At 42.4% G+C, this 16020-nt stretch overlaps 1 protein-coding gene across 4 annotated transcripts in view; it reads left to right on the forward strand.

Moving 5' to 3' along the window:
* The window catches only part of slc44a5a (solute carrier family 44 member 5a), a 67235-nt gene that overhangs the window by 38786 nt on the left and 12429 nt on the right, over nucleotides 1-16020 (forward strand). For all 4 annotated transcript variants that reach the window (XM_029623914.2, XM_029623915.2, XM_029623916.2 and 1 more), the window contains exons 2-3: nucleotides 2502-2550; nucleotides 14052-14125. In XM_029623914.2, coding sequence (XP_029479774.1) covers nucleotides 2502-2550; nucleotides 14052-14125 — 123 coding nt within the window. The remainder of the gene's footprint in view (nucleotides 1-2501; nucleotides 2551-14051; nucleotides 14126-16020) is intronic.

The following is a 16020-nucleotide window of genomic DNA, read 5'->3' on the forward strand; positions in this document are numbered from 1 at the left end:
TGGAGGGACGATGCACAAACTGGGACAGTTATTGAGTTACTGTACTGTAGTTTACACAAGCTTTCACTTAAACTTGAGAAATGTGGATTATTCAGTTACCTACTCCATCTTGGGTCAGGGTTCATGTTGTTTCACAGTGGAATGAATGCTGTTGGAGATGCTGGTTATCCGGGGGAGTAGTTTGATGGTAGCTGGACAGCAGTAAGTATGTATACTGTAGTTTAGGTACTGTTATTTTAAAGGCACCTTGAATTTAGGTGCTCTTTCTACAAAATGTGGCCTGCCAATCAACTGAATATTGAATATTTTTTTAATGCTTTGCTCATTCAACACAATTATCCCCCCCCCCCCCCCCCCCTCCTGCATCCCACTGCTGGTTTGCCTCTGAAGCTAAGCAGGGTTGGACCAGATGCTGCTGGAAGTGGTGTTGGAGGGTCAGTAGGATGCACACTTTCCTCTGCTCTTGAATATTCCATTGCAGTGATTGGGGACATTTCCCTGTCTAATGTGCTGGCTTTTGGATGGGACGTTAAACGGGTGTCCTGGCTCTCTGTGGTCACTAAAGATCCCATGGCACTTATCGTAGGGGTGTTAACCCTGGTGTCATGGCTAAATTGCCAATATGGCCCTTATACCATCATGGCCACCTAATCATCCCCAGCTTCCAAATTGCTCATTCATTTCCTGTAACTAGTCCACCGGTTGTTGCCAGAAATGAGAATGTGTTCTCAGTCAACTTTCCTAGTAAAATAAGGAGGGGGAAAAAACTGACTCTGCAAAATCCAACTGCATTATTCAGACAAGATGACAGAAACCAGAGAGGAGAATAAAATAGTTCATTCACCTGAGTGAAAATGTGAATACACAAACTCAGAAAAGTCACCTTCAACAACCCACCGTGAAGTAATTTTTTTGCCCAGAATCACAAACTCTTTCTCTGCTTCAATCTCTTAATAACTTCTTTGGGATTGGTGTCCCATCCACAGGACTGTTGAGCTAACGTAGGCTAATGCGATTTAGCATGAGGTTGTAAGTAGCAAGAACATTTCCTAGGACATAGACATATCTGATATTGGCCAAAAGCTTAAATTCTTGTTAATCTAACTGCACTGTCCAATATGCAGTAGCTATTACAGTGAAAGAATACCATGCTATTGTTTGAGGAGAGTGCACAATTTTGAACATGAAACGTTATTAATAAACAAATTAGGCACATTTGGGCAGTCTTGAAACAAATGCAATAGTTCATTGGATCAGTCTAAAACGTTGCACATACACTGCTGCCATCTAGTGGCCAAAATCTAAATTGTGCCTGGGCTGGAATAATACATGATGGCCTTTCACTTACATTTCAAAGATGATGGTACAAAAAAAATACAAAAGAACGGTTGTTTTTTGCTTTGTATTATCTTTTACCAGATCTATTGTGTTATTATTCTACATTCCTTTCACATTTCCACAAACGTCAAAGTGTTTCCTTTCAAATAGTACCAAGAATATGCATATCCTTGCTTCAGGACCTGAGCTACAGGCAGTTAGATATTGGTATGTAATTTTAGGCAAAAATTGAAAAAAAAGTGACGGATTCTTAAGCGGTTCACCTGTTGCTCGCACACACTACTCTCTCCACACACTACTCACTCCACACACTACTCTCTCCACACACTACTCTCTCCACACACTACTCTCTCCACACACTACTCTCTCCACACACTACTCACTCCACACACTACTCTCTCTACACACTACTCTCTCCACACACTACTCTCTCCACACACTACTCTCTCCACACACTACTCACTCCACACACTACTCTCTCTACACACTACTCTCTCCACACACTACTCACTCCACACACTACTCTCTCTACACACTACTCTCTCCACACACTACTCTCTCCACACACTACTCTCTCCACACACTACTCTCTCCACACACTACTCTCTCCACACACTACTCTCTCCACACACTACTCTCTCCACACACCATATCTCCTACCAAGTGGAACTATACCGGCGGAGACCCATACACAATTTATTAGCAGAACACCTTGCTGCATCCCCCCTTCCTCCTCCAAAAGGACCATAATGGAAATAAGATTTTAAGGTTCATTGTGTTATTTTTGATGATTTTCTTAAATTGTATGTGGAGGCATCACCGGCTGGAGCACCCTTATGTATGTATGTATGTATGTATGTATGTATGTATGTATGTATGTATGTATGTATGTATGTATGTATGTATGTATTTAAAAAATTGTCAAATCAATTCAATCAATCAATTCAAACTCTGGTCCTGAACTTCTCAATCTTATTATAATTTATTTTTCAAAGACCAATACACTCCCCTACAGAGTTTCTACACTCCTTGTCTATGGACCTATTCATGCTTTGGGTCTTGCTGTTCGGCCATTGAGTTAACACCTGCTTAATCATGTTTCGTATCGTTATTCTTCGTATCACTTCATCACTTTGATTAATGTGGAAATGTCTCTTCTTCAGGAGAACCACGGAAGTTTGACCCAACATTTAGAGGACCAATCTGCAACAGGTAATGTTTCCCTTTGCTTTTGCATTATCACAGTTTAACTGTGCGTCTTGATTGTTTCATTGCTGTGACTGAGGGCTTGTTGCTACAGATCTGTTATCTTAATTTGATCACTCTGATGTCACAGAGAATTTTCCTGCACAACAGGAAATGCAAATTGTAGTGTATTCAAGGTTTAAAAAGTTAGTAATTTCAACTTGAAAATTTCAAACTTGACTTGCTCTAACTAAAAATGTATCAACCCCTGTAAAAATGTCCATGAATTATAATCCACATAATTATTCACTTTTCCTGTTGCTGCAGGATTATTTTCCTGCTGTGAGTAGCAGGGTAAAATTAAGATTTGAATGTGTAATCCCATTTCCAGACGGTGAGCGTTTTCATATAGATTCAGTGCCTCTTCACTAGCCTCGCAAGCCGCTTGATCCAGCCAGCGAACATTCATGTAGCCTTGCAAGATCAGGCGGCTTGCAAGGCTACCTCAATACACTGCTGCCAATGGGCACGTTCGAGCGGATACATTTTGTCTAGTCGGTGACCATCGTTGTTCACCAACTTTTAAAGTGTGTTGCATTATGGGGATACAAATGTTCCGACTTGCGCCTACAATGTCGACTGCATGGACTAAACATGTGAACAAAGGTCATGCAGTTTTTGATGAAGTCGCTCTTGTTGCTTCTCAGTAACTGCACCATGCAGCCATCACCTGCATTGTGGGAGGCGCTATTTGTCAACCACTCATTAGGGTGTTTTTTGTTGAACCACGCGAACGTGATCAAAGACATGACTGAAACAGGAACCAACTTTGCCAAAATTCTAAAGCTACAGGGGCTACAAACGAAAGTTATATTTGAGACCTCTCTCCAACCAATTATTTGCACACGTTATGTATTCAGTGAGTGTATGATATGGGAGTATTGAACATTTTTATTTAAACATTTATAAAGTAACACTGCCATGCAGATCTGAGCCTTGCTGTTTGAAAACCACAACCACCTCTGACTTTTGGTTGTCACAGACTTCACTCATCGACTTTCGTCTACAGTCAGCTTCGTTAGTCTTACTACTCGAACACACCCAATAGCTAGGAGTGATTATGAAGGAGAGTGTGCTGCCAAATGGCTGTCCCACTGGTGATGTACTGTAGTACACATGCTTTAAGGCTTTGGTGATGTACGACACAACTTTTAATACTACACATCAATGTTAAAGACACACATTCACAAGAGATCTGTAGTCACCATGGAACTGCCCTGCTGGCAGGCTAGTCCCTTTGCTATATTGACAGTAGTCTGATTTTGATATAGAATAGAAAATGTAAATGAATTAAGGGCAACGTCCCTTACCCTTTTAAAGGTAGTGCACTAATCAGAGAATAGGGTGTGATTTGAGACAGAACCCATGGTCTGCTCTGGTCTCTGACTGAAATGAAAATGACACTGTCATGGAAATTACATTTATAGGCTATAGCTAATAGTAACTTTAAAGCTAATATTTACTGTGAGCTAAGCCTAAACTCATACAGACCCTCTGAAATGTCAGTTGTGCTTAACCCAGTGTCGACCAATTACATTTCAGGTAATATAAGAGATTAATATTTGGTGACATAACTGAAGATTATTCCACAGTATTCAATAATAGGATTTGGTGTTTCAAAATGTTCACAGAGATATAAATGTTCTATATCTATTCTAATACCATCCATGTTATACAATTATTTGCCACTACATCACAACAACAGTCAGAAGCAGACCAAACCTCCATTCCATTATAAACCAAACCCAAACATTTGAGATTCTCTAGCCAACATTCATTGACGATACAGACCCTCCCTTCCCTACCAATCTCATAGACAGAGCATTAAATCTGACAGAAGCTGGAGAGAACACCCCCCCCCCCCCTCTCCTGTCTGACAGCGTCACAGATAAAAGCATGTCAAAGAAAAGAGGGAGAAAAGCAGGGAGGAAATCGATGGCTATTAGAAACTCCGGTAACTGACTGCAATCAGTGTGGCTGCAGTTCAAACCGGCTGGAACTGGAACCAGGTCAGTTGGCTAGAAGAGCCCCACTAACCCAGACAGAGATGGGTGGGGGGAGCGGAGCAGAGTTGGATGTGTAAATAAGAAATGAGGAGGACCCTTTAAATCCTTAATTAGACCTGACTGACAAAACCCATCCAGGAGAAAAGAGTGGCTGAATAAAAGAGTCTGGAGTGGCTTGTTGTGTTGTGAGGATTGCAGTGTGTTGGTGTTGAAAGTGAGTGGAGGGATGGGTCTTGTTGTAGGACTCTGCTGAAGGAGTTGTGTTGTGGGGATTCTATGTTGTTAATTGGTGATCAGGGGAATGACGTGGTAGAAAATTCTGCCATTTTAACACTTCCTCTGATCTTCTACTGAACGCTTCCCTTAGTCAGAGCAGGGAGCTGCAGAGATGCAATTATAGATTTAGCTTGTGTGTGTGTGTGGTGCTGCTTGTGAAGCTCTTTTGGTGGGAAGAATTACACACAAATAATTCCATTACCAAAATGTTTTATAGCTACACAGTAAGTTTCTGGGCATCCAGCTTTTATATTGTTCTATTTGATTATTTGAGGATTTCTCTGTATCAGTGTTTTCACCCCAGCAGTAATTTCAGGCCTCAGTTGATATCTTATTAGCTAAAGGAACTACTGATGACACACTGGCTTTGTTCCAGCAATACAGAGATCCTCCCCAGATGACAAACTCTTTTAGAGTTTTTGCAAAGCTGCAGACTCAACCTGGTGTATCCATCTGGATGTGGATGGGAACCTACCAAGTTAGTTGTTATATTAAAACAGCGAGGCTGCTGCTTTGGAGTGCTGCTTTGGAGTGCTGCTTTGGAGTGCTGCTTTGGAGTGCTGCTTTGCCAGCTTTACCAGTTCAATGCCCTTTTCACCTCTAACACAGTAGGAGGCATATGCAGCAGAGACTTGCTGACTCACACCTGGAAATACCTGCTTGTGTTGCTTGCTCTTTCATCAGTAAATGCTGTTGTTTATCTTTTGTCCTAAAGAGACCCGTGGCAAACGTACTACTTGCAGTTTGTTGGTAGTGGCAAAGTTATGGCTAGTCTGTTTATCTTGTCTATTCCGTTTTTTCATTTACAGTAGACTAGCAGTAGACTAGCGCAAATAGTAGACTAGCGCAAATAGAGAATGCAGAAAACCTAGCCTGTTTGATGAACGTTTGGTGTTTTGAAGTCATAGAAATATATGTAAGTGGTTTATCTGTTTTAAAGTCATACAGTACAAAAATATTGAACGGTTCTTGTTTTGTGCAGGTATAATTTCAAGACCATTTTTTACCAACTGTCAATTTACTGTTCACAGCCATAGTTAGAATAATTAATTAACTTCTCATTACCATTCACAGCCATAGTTAGAATAATTAATTAACTTCTCATTACCGTTCACAGCCATAGTTAGAATCATTAATTAACTTCTCATTACCATTCACAGCCATAGTTAGAATAATTAATTAACTTCTCATTACCATTCACAGCCATAGTTAGAATAATTAATTAACTTCTCATTACCATTCACAGCCATAGTTAGAATCATCAATCAACTTCTCATTACCGTTCACAGCCATAGTTAGAATCATCAATCAACTTCTCATTACCGTTCACAGCCATAGTTAGAATAATCAATCAACTTCTCATTACCGTTCACAGCCATAGTTAGAATCATTAATTAACTTCTCATTACCATTCACAGCCATAGTTAGAATAATTAATTAACTTCTCATTACCGTTCACAGCCATAGTTAGAATCATCAATCAACTTCTCATTACCGTTCACAGCCATAGTTAGAATCATCAATCAACTTCTCATTACCGTTCACAGCCATAGTTAGAATCATCAATCAACTTCTCATTACCGTTCACAGCCATAGTTAGAATCATTAATTAACTTCTCATTACCATTCACAGCCATAGTTAGAATAATTAATTAACTTCTCATTACCATTCACAGCCATAGTTAGAATAATTAATTAACTTCTCATTACCATTCACAGCCATAGTTAGAATCATCAATCAACTTCTCATTACCGTTCACAGCCATAGTTAGAATCATCAATCAACTTCTCATTACCGTTCACAGCCATAGTTAGAATAATCAATCAACTTCTCATTACCGTTCACAGCCATAGTTAGAATCATTAATTAACTTCTCATTACCATTCACAGCCATAGTTAGAATAATTAATTAACTTCTCATTACCGTTCACAGCCATAGTTAGAATCATCAATCAACTTCTCATTACCGTTCACAGCCATAGTTAGAATCATCAATCAACTTCTCATTACCGTTCACAGCCATAGTTAGAATCATCAATCAACTTCTCATTACCGTTCACAGCCATAGTTAGAATCATCAATCAACTTCTCATTACCGTTCACAGCCATAGTTAGAATCATTAATCAACTTCTCATTACCATTCACAGCCATAGTTAGAATAATTAATCAACTTCTCATTACCATTCACAGCCATAGTTAGAATCATCAATCAACTTCTCATTACCGTTCACAGCCATAGTTAGAATCATTAATTAACTTCTCATTACCGTTCACAGCCATAGTTAGAATCATTAACCGAGTTCCGATTCAGAGATATAAAGTAGTCCTGCAGAATCAATGGATCAGCGGTTTTAATTAGAAACTAGAAATTAATTAATTAATTAATTAATTAATGAACTATTTTGAGTGAGAGATATGGAGTTGTTTAATGAAGTGATTTTAGAGGTGGCCGTAGATTAAACCAGTCGACTATTGAATCTCAGATCTGTTCGTTCTCTTTCCAACTGCTTGTCACTCAATGCTACAAGTTGGCAAAAGAGCACGAACAGATCGGGGATCAGGCTATTGAATCCCAGGTCGCATCAATTCTCACTGACTGTTTCTTTCCTTTCAAACTGTCCTGTGAAATTAGAGTCCATAACAGCGACTCAGCAAGCAACACAGCCCTGTTGAGTGTCCTCTGTGTTTTTAGAACAACTATCTCTTTCTCTCACACAAACACACTTTCTCTTCTCCATCTCTCCCTGCCTGAGTTTAGCCACGGTTTCTGCTCTAATGTCAGTGTGTTTAACTCTGCTCAACAGCTGGTGAATGAGAGTTAAGAGGAGAGGACAGAATGTGCAGCGCAGCAGATTCAGCATCAAGCAGGGTCGTTACAGAGGATTGGAAAGGACAGAACTGCATAAACAGAGCAGGAAAACACTGACTAGTCCGGACAGACCTACTATCAACAAGGAGGCAGGAGGGTTTATTTCGCATGGAGAAGAAGAGGAACAATAATTTTGATTGATTAGAAAAGACAGAGTTAACTTCAACCTGTCCCACCACTCCTCACATTCTTGCTCACCGTGTGTCTGTGTACGGTTCTGTGTGTCTATGCATTTCTTTTAGACCAGGGGAGAGTGCTGCCTGAGCTCAGCTAAAGGCTGAATTATTGAGCGCTGGGGAGCAGTAGGGAGCGTTGGGCTGTATGTTTGTGAAAGCCTGCTGTGCAGCTTAACACCAGGCCTCTCACTGACTCCTCAATATAACCCCAGTGACACACATGACCCTCTAACAGTCCTGTCCCAGTGCTGCCAATCACAACCTGGTCTCTATTCCTTGAACACACAACCTGACAGTCATGGTCTGTTTAATCAGGCATTACCTCAGTGCTCTCTAAGTGGTCAACTGGGAAGCCAGGCAGGGATTTCTATGCATTCAATTGAAATATAAGCTGATTAAGATATATTAAACATGACGCTAGATACAGTACCAGTCAAATGTTTGGACACACCTACTCATTCAAGGGTTTTTATTTATTTGTATTATTTTCTACATTGTAGAATAATAGTGAAGACATCACAACTATGAAATAACACATATGGAATAATGTAGTATCCAAAAAAGTGTTAAACAAATATATTTCAGATTCTTCAAAGTAGCCACCCGTTGCCTTGATGACAGCTTTGCACACGCTTGGCATTCTCTCAACCAGCTTCACCCGGAATGTTTTTCCAACTGTCTTGAAGGAGTTCCCACATATGCTGAGTACTTGTTGGCTGCTTTTCCTTCACTCTGCAGTCGGTCCAACTCATCCCAAACCATTTCAATTGGATTGAGGTCGGGGGATTGTGGAGGCCAGATCATCTGATGCAGCACTCCATCATTCCCCTTCTTGGTCATATAGCCCTTACACAGCCTGGAGGTGTGTTGGGTCATTGTCCTGTTGAAAAACAAATGATAGTCCCACTAAGTGCAAACCAGATGGGATGGCGTATCATTGCAGAATGCTGTGGTAGCCATGCTGGTTAAGTGTCCCTTGAATTCTAAATAAATCACAGACAGTGTCACCAGCAAAGTACTCCCACAACATCACACATCCTCCATGCAATGTCCATTGCTCGTGTTTCTTGGCCCAAGCAAATCTCTTCTTCTTATTGGTGTCCTTTAGTAGTGGTTTCTTTGTAGCAATTGGACCATGAAGGCCTGATAACGCAGTCTCCTCTCAACAGTTGATGTTGAGATGTGTCTGTTACTTGAACTCTGAGGCATTTATTTGGGCTGCAATTCCAATGAACTAGTGACTCTAATGAACTATTCCTTTACAGCAGAGGTAACTCTGGGTCTTCCTTTCCCGTGGTGGTCCTCATGAGAGCCAGTTTCTTGAAGTTCTTGAAAGTTTCCGCATTGACTGACCTTCATGTCTTAAAGTGGTACCGCAGTACCACCACGACTGGTCCGCAGACGTAACTCCATCCGCTGTGCCCTCAACCGGCCACTGCCGGACGTCGGAGCAGACGCTTCTACTTACCCTGGCCTGCTAACTTTAAACTCTGTGTCTCCCGCATGCTAGCGTAGTAACGACTACCCCGCAGCTTCCCTGTTCCATCTATTGCTGTTCACTGAACCATATGATCAGTTGGCTGCATAGCTGATGCCTGCTGGACTGGTCATTTATCACGGTACTCCATTTTGTTTATTTTTCTTGTTTATCTGTCGGCCACGAACTCAGGCCCTGCGTGAAGTTAACCGACCCTCTCTGCCCATTCATCGCCATTTTACCTGCTGTTGTTGTCTTAGCTGATTAGCTGTTGTTGTCTAAACTGTTGTTGTCTTAGCTAGCTCTCCCAATCAACACCTGTGATTGCTTTATGCCTCGCTTTATGTCTCTCGCAAATGTCAATATGCCTTGTATACTGTTGTTTAGGATAGTTACCATTGTTTTAGTTTACAGTGGAGCCCCTAGTCTCACTCTACATGCCTCAGATTCCCTCTTTGTCCCACCCCCCACACATGCGGTGACCTCACCCAGAATAACTAGCACGTCCAGAGATGCAACCTCTTATCATCACTCAGTGCCTGGGCTTACCTCCACTGTACCCGCACCCCACCATACCCCTGTCTACACATTATGCCCCTACCACGTCCAGAAATCTGCTCCTTTTATTCTCTGTACCCAACGCACTAGATGACCAGTTTTGATAGCCTTTAGCCGTGCCCTTATCCTACTCCTCCTCTGTTCCTCGGGTGATGTAGAGGTTAACCCAGGCCCTGCGTGTCTCCAGGCTCTCTCATTTGTTGACTTCTGTAATCGAAAAAGCCTTGGTTTGATGCATGTCAACATTAGAAGCCTCCTCCCTAAGTTTGTTTTACTCACTGATTTAGCACACTCCGCCAACGCTGATGTGCTTGCCGTGTCTGAATCTTGGCTTAGGAAGGCCACCAATTTCCATACCCAACTACAACATTTTCCGTCAAGATAGAAGTGCCAAAGGGGGAGGAGTTGCAATCTACTGCAGAGATAGCTTACAAAGTTCTGTCATACTTTCAAGGTCTATGCCCAAACAGTTTGAGATTCTAATGTAAAAAATTAATCACTCCAGAAATAAGTCTCTCACTGTTGCCGCCTGTTATAGACCCCCCTCAACTCCCAGCTGTGCCCTGGACACCATAGATGAGGGGCAATCAATTCACATATCTTCAGACTTCGTTCTGTTAGGTGACCTAAACTAGGATATGCTTAACACCCCGGCAGTCCTACAATCTAAGCTAGAGGCCCTCAATCTCACACAAATCATCAAGGAACCCACCAGGTACAACCCTAAATCTGTAAACATGGGCACCCTCATAGATATCCTGACCAACTTGCCCTCCAAATACACCTCTGCTATTTTCAATCAGGATCTCAGTGATCACTGCCTCATTGCCTGCATCCGCTATGGGTCCGCGGTCAAACGACCACCCCTCATCACTGTCAAACGCTCCCTAAAACACTTCTGCGAGCAGGCCTGTCTAATCGACCTGGCCCGGGTATCTTGGAAGGATATTGACCTCATCCCGTCAGTTGAGGATACCTGGTTGTTCTTTAAAAGTAATTTCCTCACCATCTTAAATAAGCATGCCCCTTTCAAAAAATGTAGAGCTAAGAAGAGATATAGCCCTTGGTTCACTCCAGACCTGACTGCCCTTGACCTGCACAAAAACATCCTGTGGTGGCCTGCAATAGCATCGAATAGTCCCCGCGATATGCAACTGTTCAGGGAAGTCAGGAACCAATACACTCAGTCAGTCAGGAAAGCAAAGGCTAGCTTTTTCAAACAGAAATTTGCATCCTGCAGCTCTAACTACAAAAAGTTTTGGGACACTAAAGTTAATGGAGAACAAGAGCACCTCCTCCCAGCTGCCCACTGCACTAAGGCTAGGTAACACGGTCACCACCGATAAATCCATGATAATCGAACATTTCAATAAGCATTCCTCTACGGCTGGCCATGCTTTCCTCCTGGCTACCCCAACCCCGGCCAACCCCGTACAAATCAGCTGGGCTAGACAATCTGGACCCTCTCTTTTTAAAACTATCTGCCACAATTGTTGCAACCCCTATTACCAGTCTGTTCAACCTCTCTTTCATATCGTTCGAGACCCCTAAAGATTGAAAAGCTGCCGCGGTCATCCCCCTCTTCAAAGGGGGTGACACTCTAGACCCAAACGGTTATAGACCTATATCCTTCCTGCCCTGCCTCTCTAAAGTCTTCGAAAGCCAAGTTAATAAACAGATCACTCACCATTTCGAATCCCACCGTACCTTCTCCACTGTGCAATCCAGTTTCCCAGCTGGTCACGGGTGCACCTCAGCCACGCTTAAGGTACTAAATGACATCATAACTGCCATCGATAAAAGACAGTACTGTGCAGCCGTCTTCATCGACCTGTTCAAGGCCATTGACTCTGTCAATCACCACATTCTTATCGGCAGACTCAACAGCCTTGGTTTCTCAAATGACTGCCTCGCCTGGTTCACCAACTACTTCGCAGACAGAGTTCAGTGTGTCAAATCGGAGGGCCTGTTGTCCGGACCTCTGGCAGTCTCTATGGGGGTACCACAGGGTTCAATTCTCAGTCCGACTCTTTTCTCTGTATATATCAATGATGTCGCTCTTGCTGCGGGTGATTCCCTGATCCACCTCTACGCAGACGACACCATTCTGTATACATCTGGCCCTTCTTTGGACACTGTGTTAACTAACCTCCAAACGAGCTTCAATGCCATACAACACTCCTTCCGTGGCCTCCAACTGCTCTTAAACGCTAGTAAAACCAAATGCATGCTTTTCAACCGTTCACTGCCTGCACCTGCCCACCCGACTAGCATCACTATCCTGGACGGTTCTGACCTAGAATATGTGGACAACTACCTAGGTGACTGGCTAGACTATAAACTCTACTTCCAGACTCATATTTAACATCTCCATTCCAAACTTCCAATCTCCATTCCAAACTTTCTATTTCGCAACAAAGCCTCCTTCACTCATGCCACCAAACTTTTCCTAGTAAAACTGACTATCCTACCGATCTTCGACTTCGGCGATGTCATCTACAAAATTGCTTCCAATACTCTACTCAGCAAATTGGATGCAGTCTATCACAGTGCCATCCATTTTGTTACCCAAGCCCCTTATACCACCCACCACTGTGACCTGTATGATCTAGTCGACTGGCCCTCGCTACATTTTCGTTGCCAAACCCACTGGCTCCAGGTCATCTTTAAGTCTATGCTAGGTAAAGCTCCACCTTATCTCAGCTCACTGGTCACGATAACAACCCCCACCCTTAGCACGCGCTCCAGCAGGTATATCTCACTGGTCGTCCCCAAAGCCAACACCTCCTTTGGCCGCCTTTCCTTCCAGTTCTCTGCTGCCAGTGACTGGAACAAATTGCAAAAATCGCTGAAGCTGGAGACTTATATTTCCCTCACTAACTTTAAACATCAGCTATCTGAGCAGCTAACCGATCGCTGCAGCTGTACATAGTTTATCTGTAAATAGCCCACCCAATCTACCTACCTCATCCCCATATTGTTTTTTATTTACTTTTCTGCTCTTTTGCACACCAGTATCTCTACTTGCACATCATCATCTGCTCATCTATCCCTCCAGCATTAATCTGCTAAGTTATAATTACTTCGCTACTATGGCCTATTTATTGCCTACCTCCTCACGCCATTTGCACACACTGTATATAGACTTTCTTTTTTTTCTATTGTGTTATTGACTGTACGCTTGTTTATTCCATGTGTAACTCTGTTGTTGTTTGTGTCGTACTGCTTTGCTTTATCTTGGCCAGGTCGCAGTTGGAAATGAGAACTTGTTCTCAACTAGCCTACCTGGTTAAATAAAGGTGAAATAAAATAATAATGTAATAATGGACTGTCATTTCTCTTTGCTTATTTGAGATGTTCTTGCTGTAATATGGACTTGGTCTTTTACCAAATATGGCTATTTTCTGTATACCACAAAAAAGAAAAACCCTTGAATGAGTAGGTGTGTCCCAACTTTTGACTGGTACTGTAGGTCGCTGATTTTCCTCAGCACATGTGTACACACGCACTACTGTTTGTGGATATGTGACACTTTCCCGTCCCCGGTTGGATAGAAAGATGTAAGCACTTGGCACACACAGGTATACACACTGCAAGAGCCATTCTGATTGCCAAACCCTGGGAAAGAGAGTGTGGGAATGTGATGTGTCTAGAGAGAGTCATAGCAGCAGATTGTTGAGGTTAATATTTAATTTCCGTTGTGAAAGCATCTCATCATCACCATGGTCCCTTCTGCAGCTGTTTGATCTTTACCAGAATAATGAGCATGGCCTTGGTGTGTATTTATCTCTCTGTCCTCTCGTTTCTCTCTCTCTTTACACCCTCTCTCATCTCGCTCGCCTCTCGTTTCTCTCTCTCAGGGTGTTGAAAGCCTCAAGGATATTGACCTTTTCTTCTTCTTTCTCTCTCCCTATCTCAATAGGAGAATCTTAATTGCATACTCTTCGCATCCTCTCCCCTTGCCTCCTTCTCAAAACCCATTGGAGAAGAAGGTCAGGGGGAGGGACCTCTTGCTTTCTCATCCAATGGGTTTTGAGAAGTAGTGTGCAATTGAGATTCTCTGTATCTACCTCTTTTTCCCTTTGTGTTTTTCCCTCTCTACAGAAGCTGCACAGACTTGTTTTGCTGTGTGATCTTCGTCATCGTCATCCTTGGATACATAGCACTGGGGACTGTGGGTGAGTGGACCATAACCACTATATTACCAGGACAGTGTAAGGATGTCTATACATGGAAACTCACAACTCTTCATGACGTATAGGTCTACATGCATTGGACAAAACTCGATGTCCAGCTGTCTTGCATTCCCAAATGTCTAGGAATTATGCCAATGTGAGACAAGCATTATCTTTTATTTCATCACCCTAGTTGAGTCAAAGTTCTGTTATGTTCAAAACAGTGTAAACAAGCAATGAAAAGGAGATGCTACATGAGTTGTGTTTAGACATTTTTATTGTAAGCAATGATAATGCCACAGTGGCCCAAACCCAAACACACTGGCCCAAACCCAAACACACTGGCCCCATGAGTGGGAGTCAGTAGATGAACCGTAGATCAGAGGGCTCTGAAATCCCACCATCAATACTTACCACCGTGTTAGAGAAAGATAAAATCGAATAGCAGTCGGTTCTAACTACAGTGCCTTGCGAAAGTATTCGGCCCCCTTGAACTTTGCGACCTTTTGCCACATTTCAGGCTTCAAACATAAAGATATAAAACTGTATTTTTTTGTGAAGAATCAACAACAAGTGGGACACAATCATGAAGTGGAACGACATTTATTGGATATTTCAAACTTTTTTAACAAATCAAAAACTGAAAAATTGGGCGTGCAAAATTATTCAGCCTCTTTACTTTCAGTGCAGCAAACTCTCTCCAGAAGTTCAGTGAGGATCTCTGAATGATCCAATGTTGACCTAAATGACTAATGATGATAAATACAATCCACCTGTGTGTAATCAAGTCTCCGTATAAATGCACCTGCACTGTGATAGTCTCAGAGGTCCGTTAAAAGCGCAGAGAGCATCATGAAGAACAAGGAACATACCAGGCAGGTCCGAGATACTGTTGTGAAGAAGTTTAAAGCCGGATTTGGATACAAAAAGATTTCCCAAGCTTTAAACATCCCAAGGAGCACTGTGCAAGCGATAATATTGAAATGGAAGGAGTATCAGACCACTGCAAATCTACCAAGACCTGGCCGTCCCTCTAAACTTTCAGCTCATACAAGGAGAAGACTGCTCAGAGATGCAACCAAGAGGCCCATGATCACTCTGGATGAACTGCAGAGATCTACAGCTGAGGTGGGAGACTCTGTCCATAGGACAACAATCAGTCGTATATTGCACAAATCTGGCCTTTATGGAAGAGAGCCATTTCTTAAAGATATCCATAAAAAGTGTTGTTTAAAGTTTGCCACAAGCCACCTGGGAGACACACCAAACATGTGGAAGAAGGTGCTCTGGTCAGATGAAACCAAAGTTGAACTTTTTGGCAACAATGCAAAACGTTATGTTTGGCGTAAAAGCAACACAGCTCATCACCCTGAACCCAACATCCCCACTGTCAAACCTGGTGGTGGCAGCATCATGGTTTGGGCCTGCTTTTCTTCAGCAGGGACAGGGAAGATGGTTAAAATTGATGGGAAGATGGATGGAGCCAAATACAGGACCATTCTGGAAGAAAACCTGATGGAGTCTGCAAAAGACCTGAGACTGGGACGGAGATTTGTCTTCCAACAAGACAATGATCCAAAACATAAAGCAAAATCTACAATGGAATGGTTCAAAAATAAACATATCCAGGTGTTAGAATGGCCAAGTCAAAGTCCAGACCTGAATCCAATCGAGAATCTGTGGAAAGAACTGAAAACTGCTGTTCACAAATGCTCTCCATCCAACCTCACTGAGCTCGAGCTGTTTTGCAAGGAGGAATGGGAAAACATTTCAGTCTCTCGATGTGCAAAACTGATAGAGACATACCCCAAGCGACTTACAGCTGTAATCGCAGCAAAAGGTGGCGCTACAAAGTATTAACTTAAGGGGGCTGAATAATTTTGCACACCCAATTTTTC

This window comes from Oncorhynchus nerka, linkage group LG20 (genome assembly GCF_034236695.1).
Source record: "Oncorhynchus nerka isolate Pitt River linkage group LG20, Oner_Uvic_2.0, whole genome shotgun sequence".
Classification (NCBI taxonomy): Eukaryota; Metazoa; Chordata; class Actinopteri; order Salmoniformes; family Salmonidae; genus Oncorhynchus; species Oncorhynchus nerka.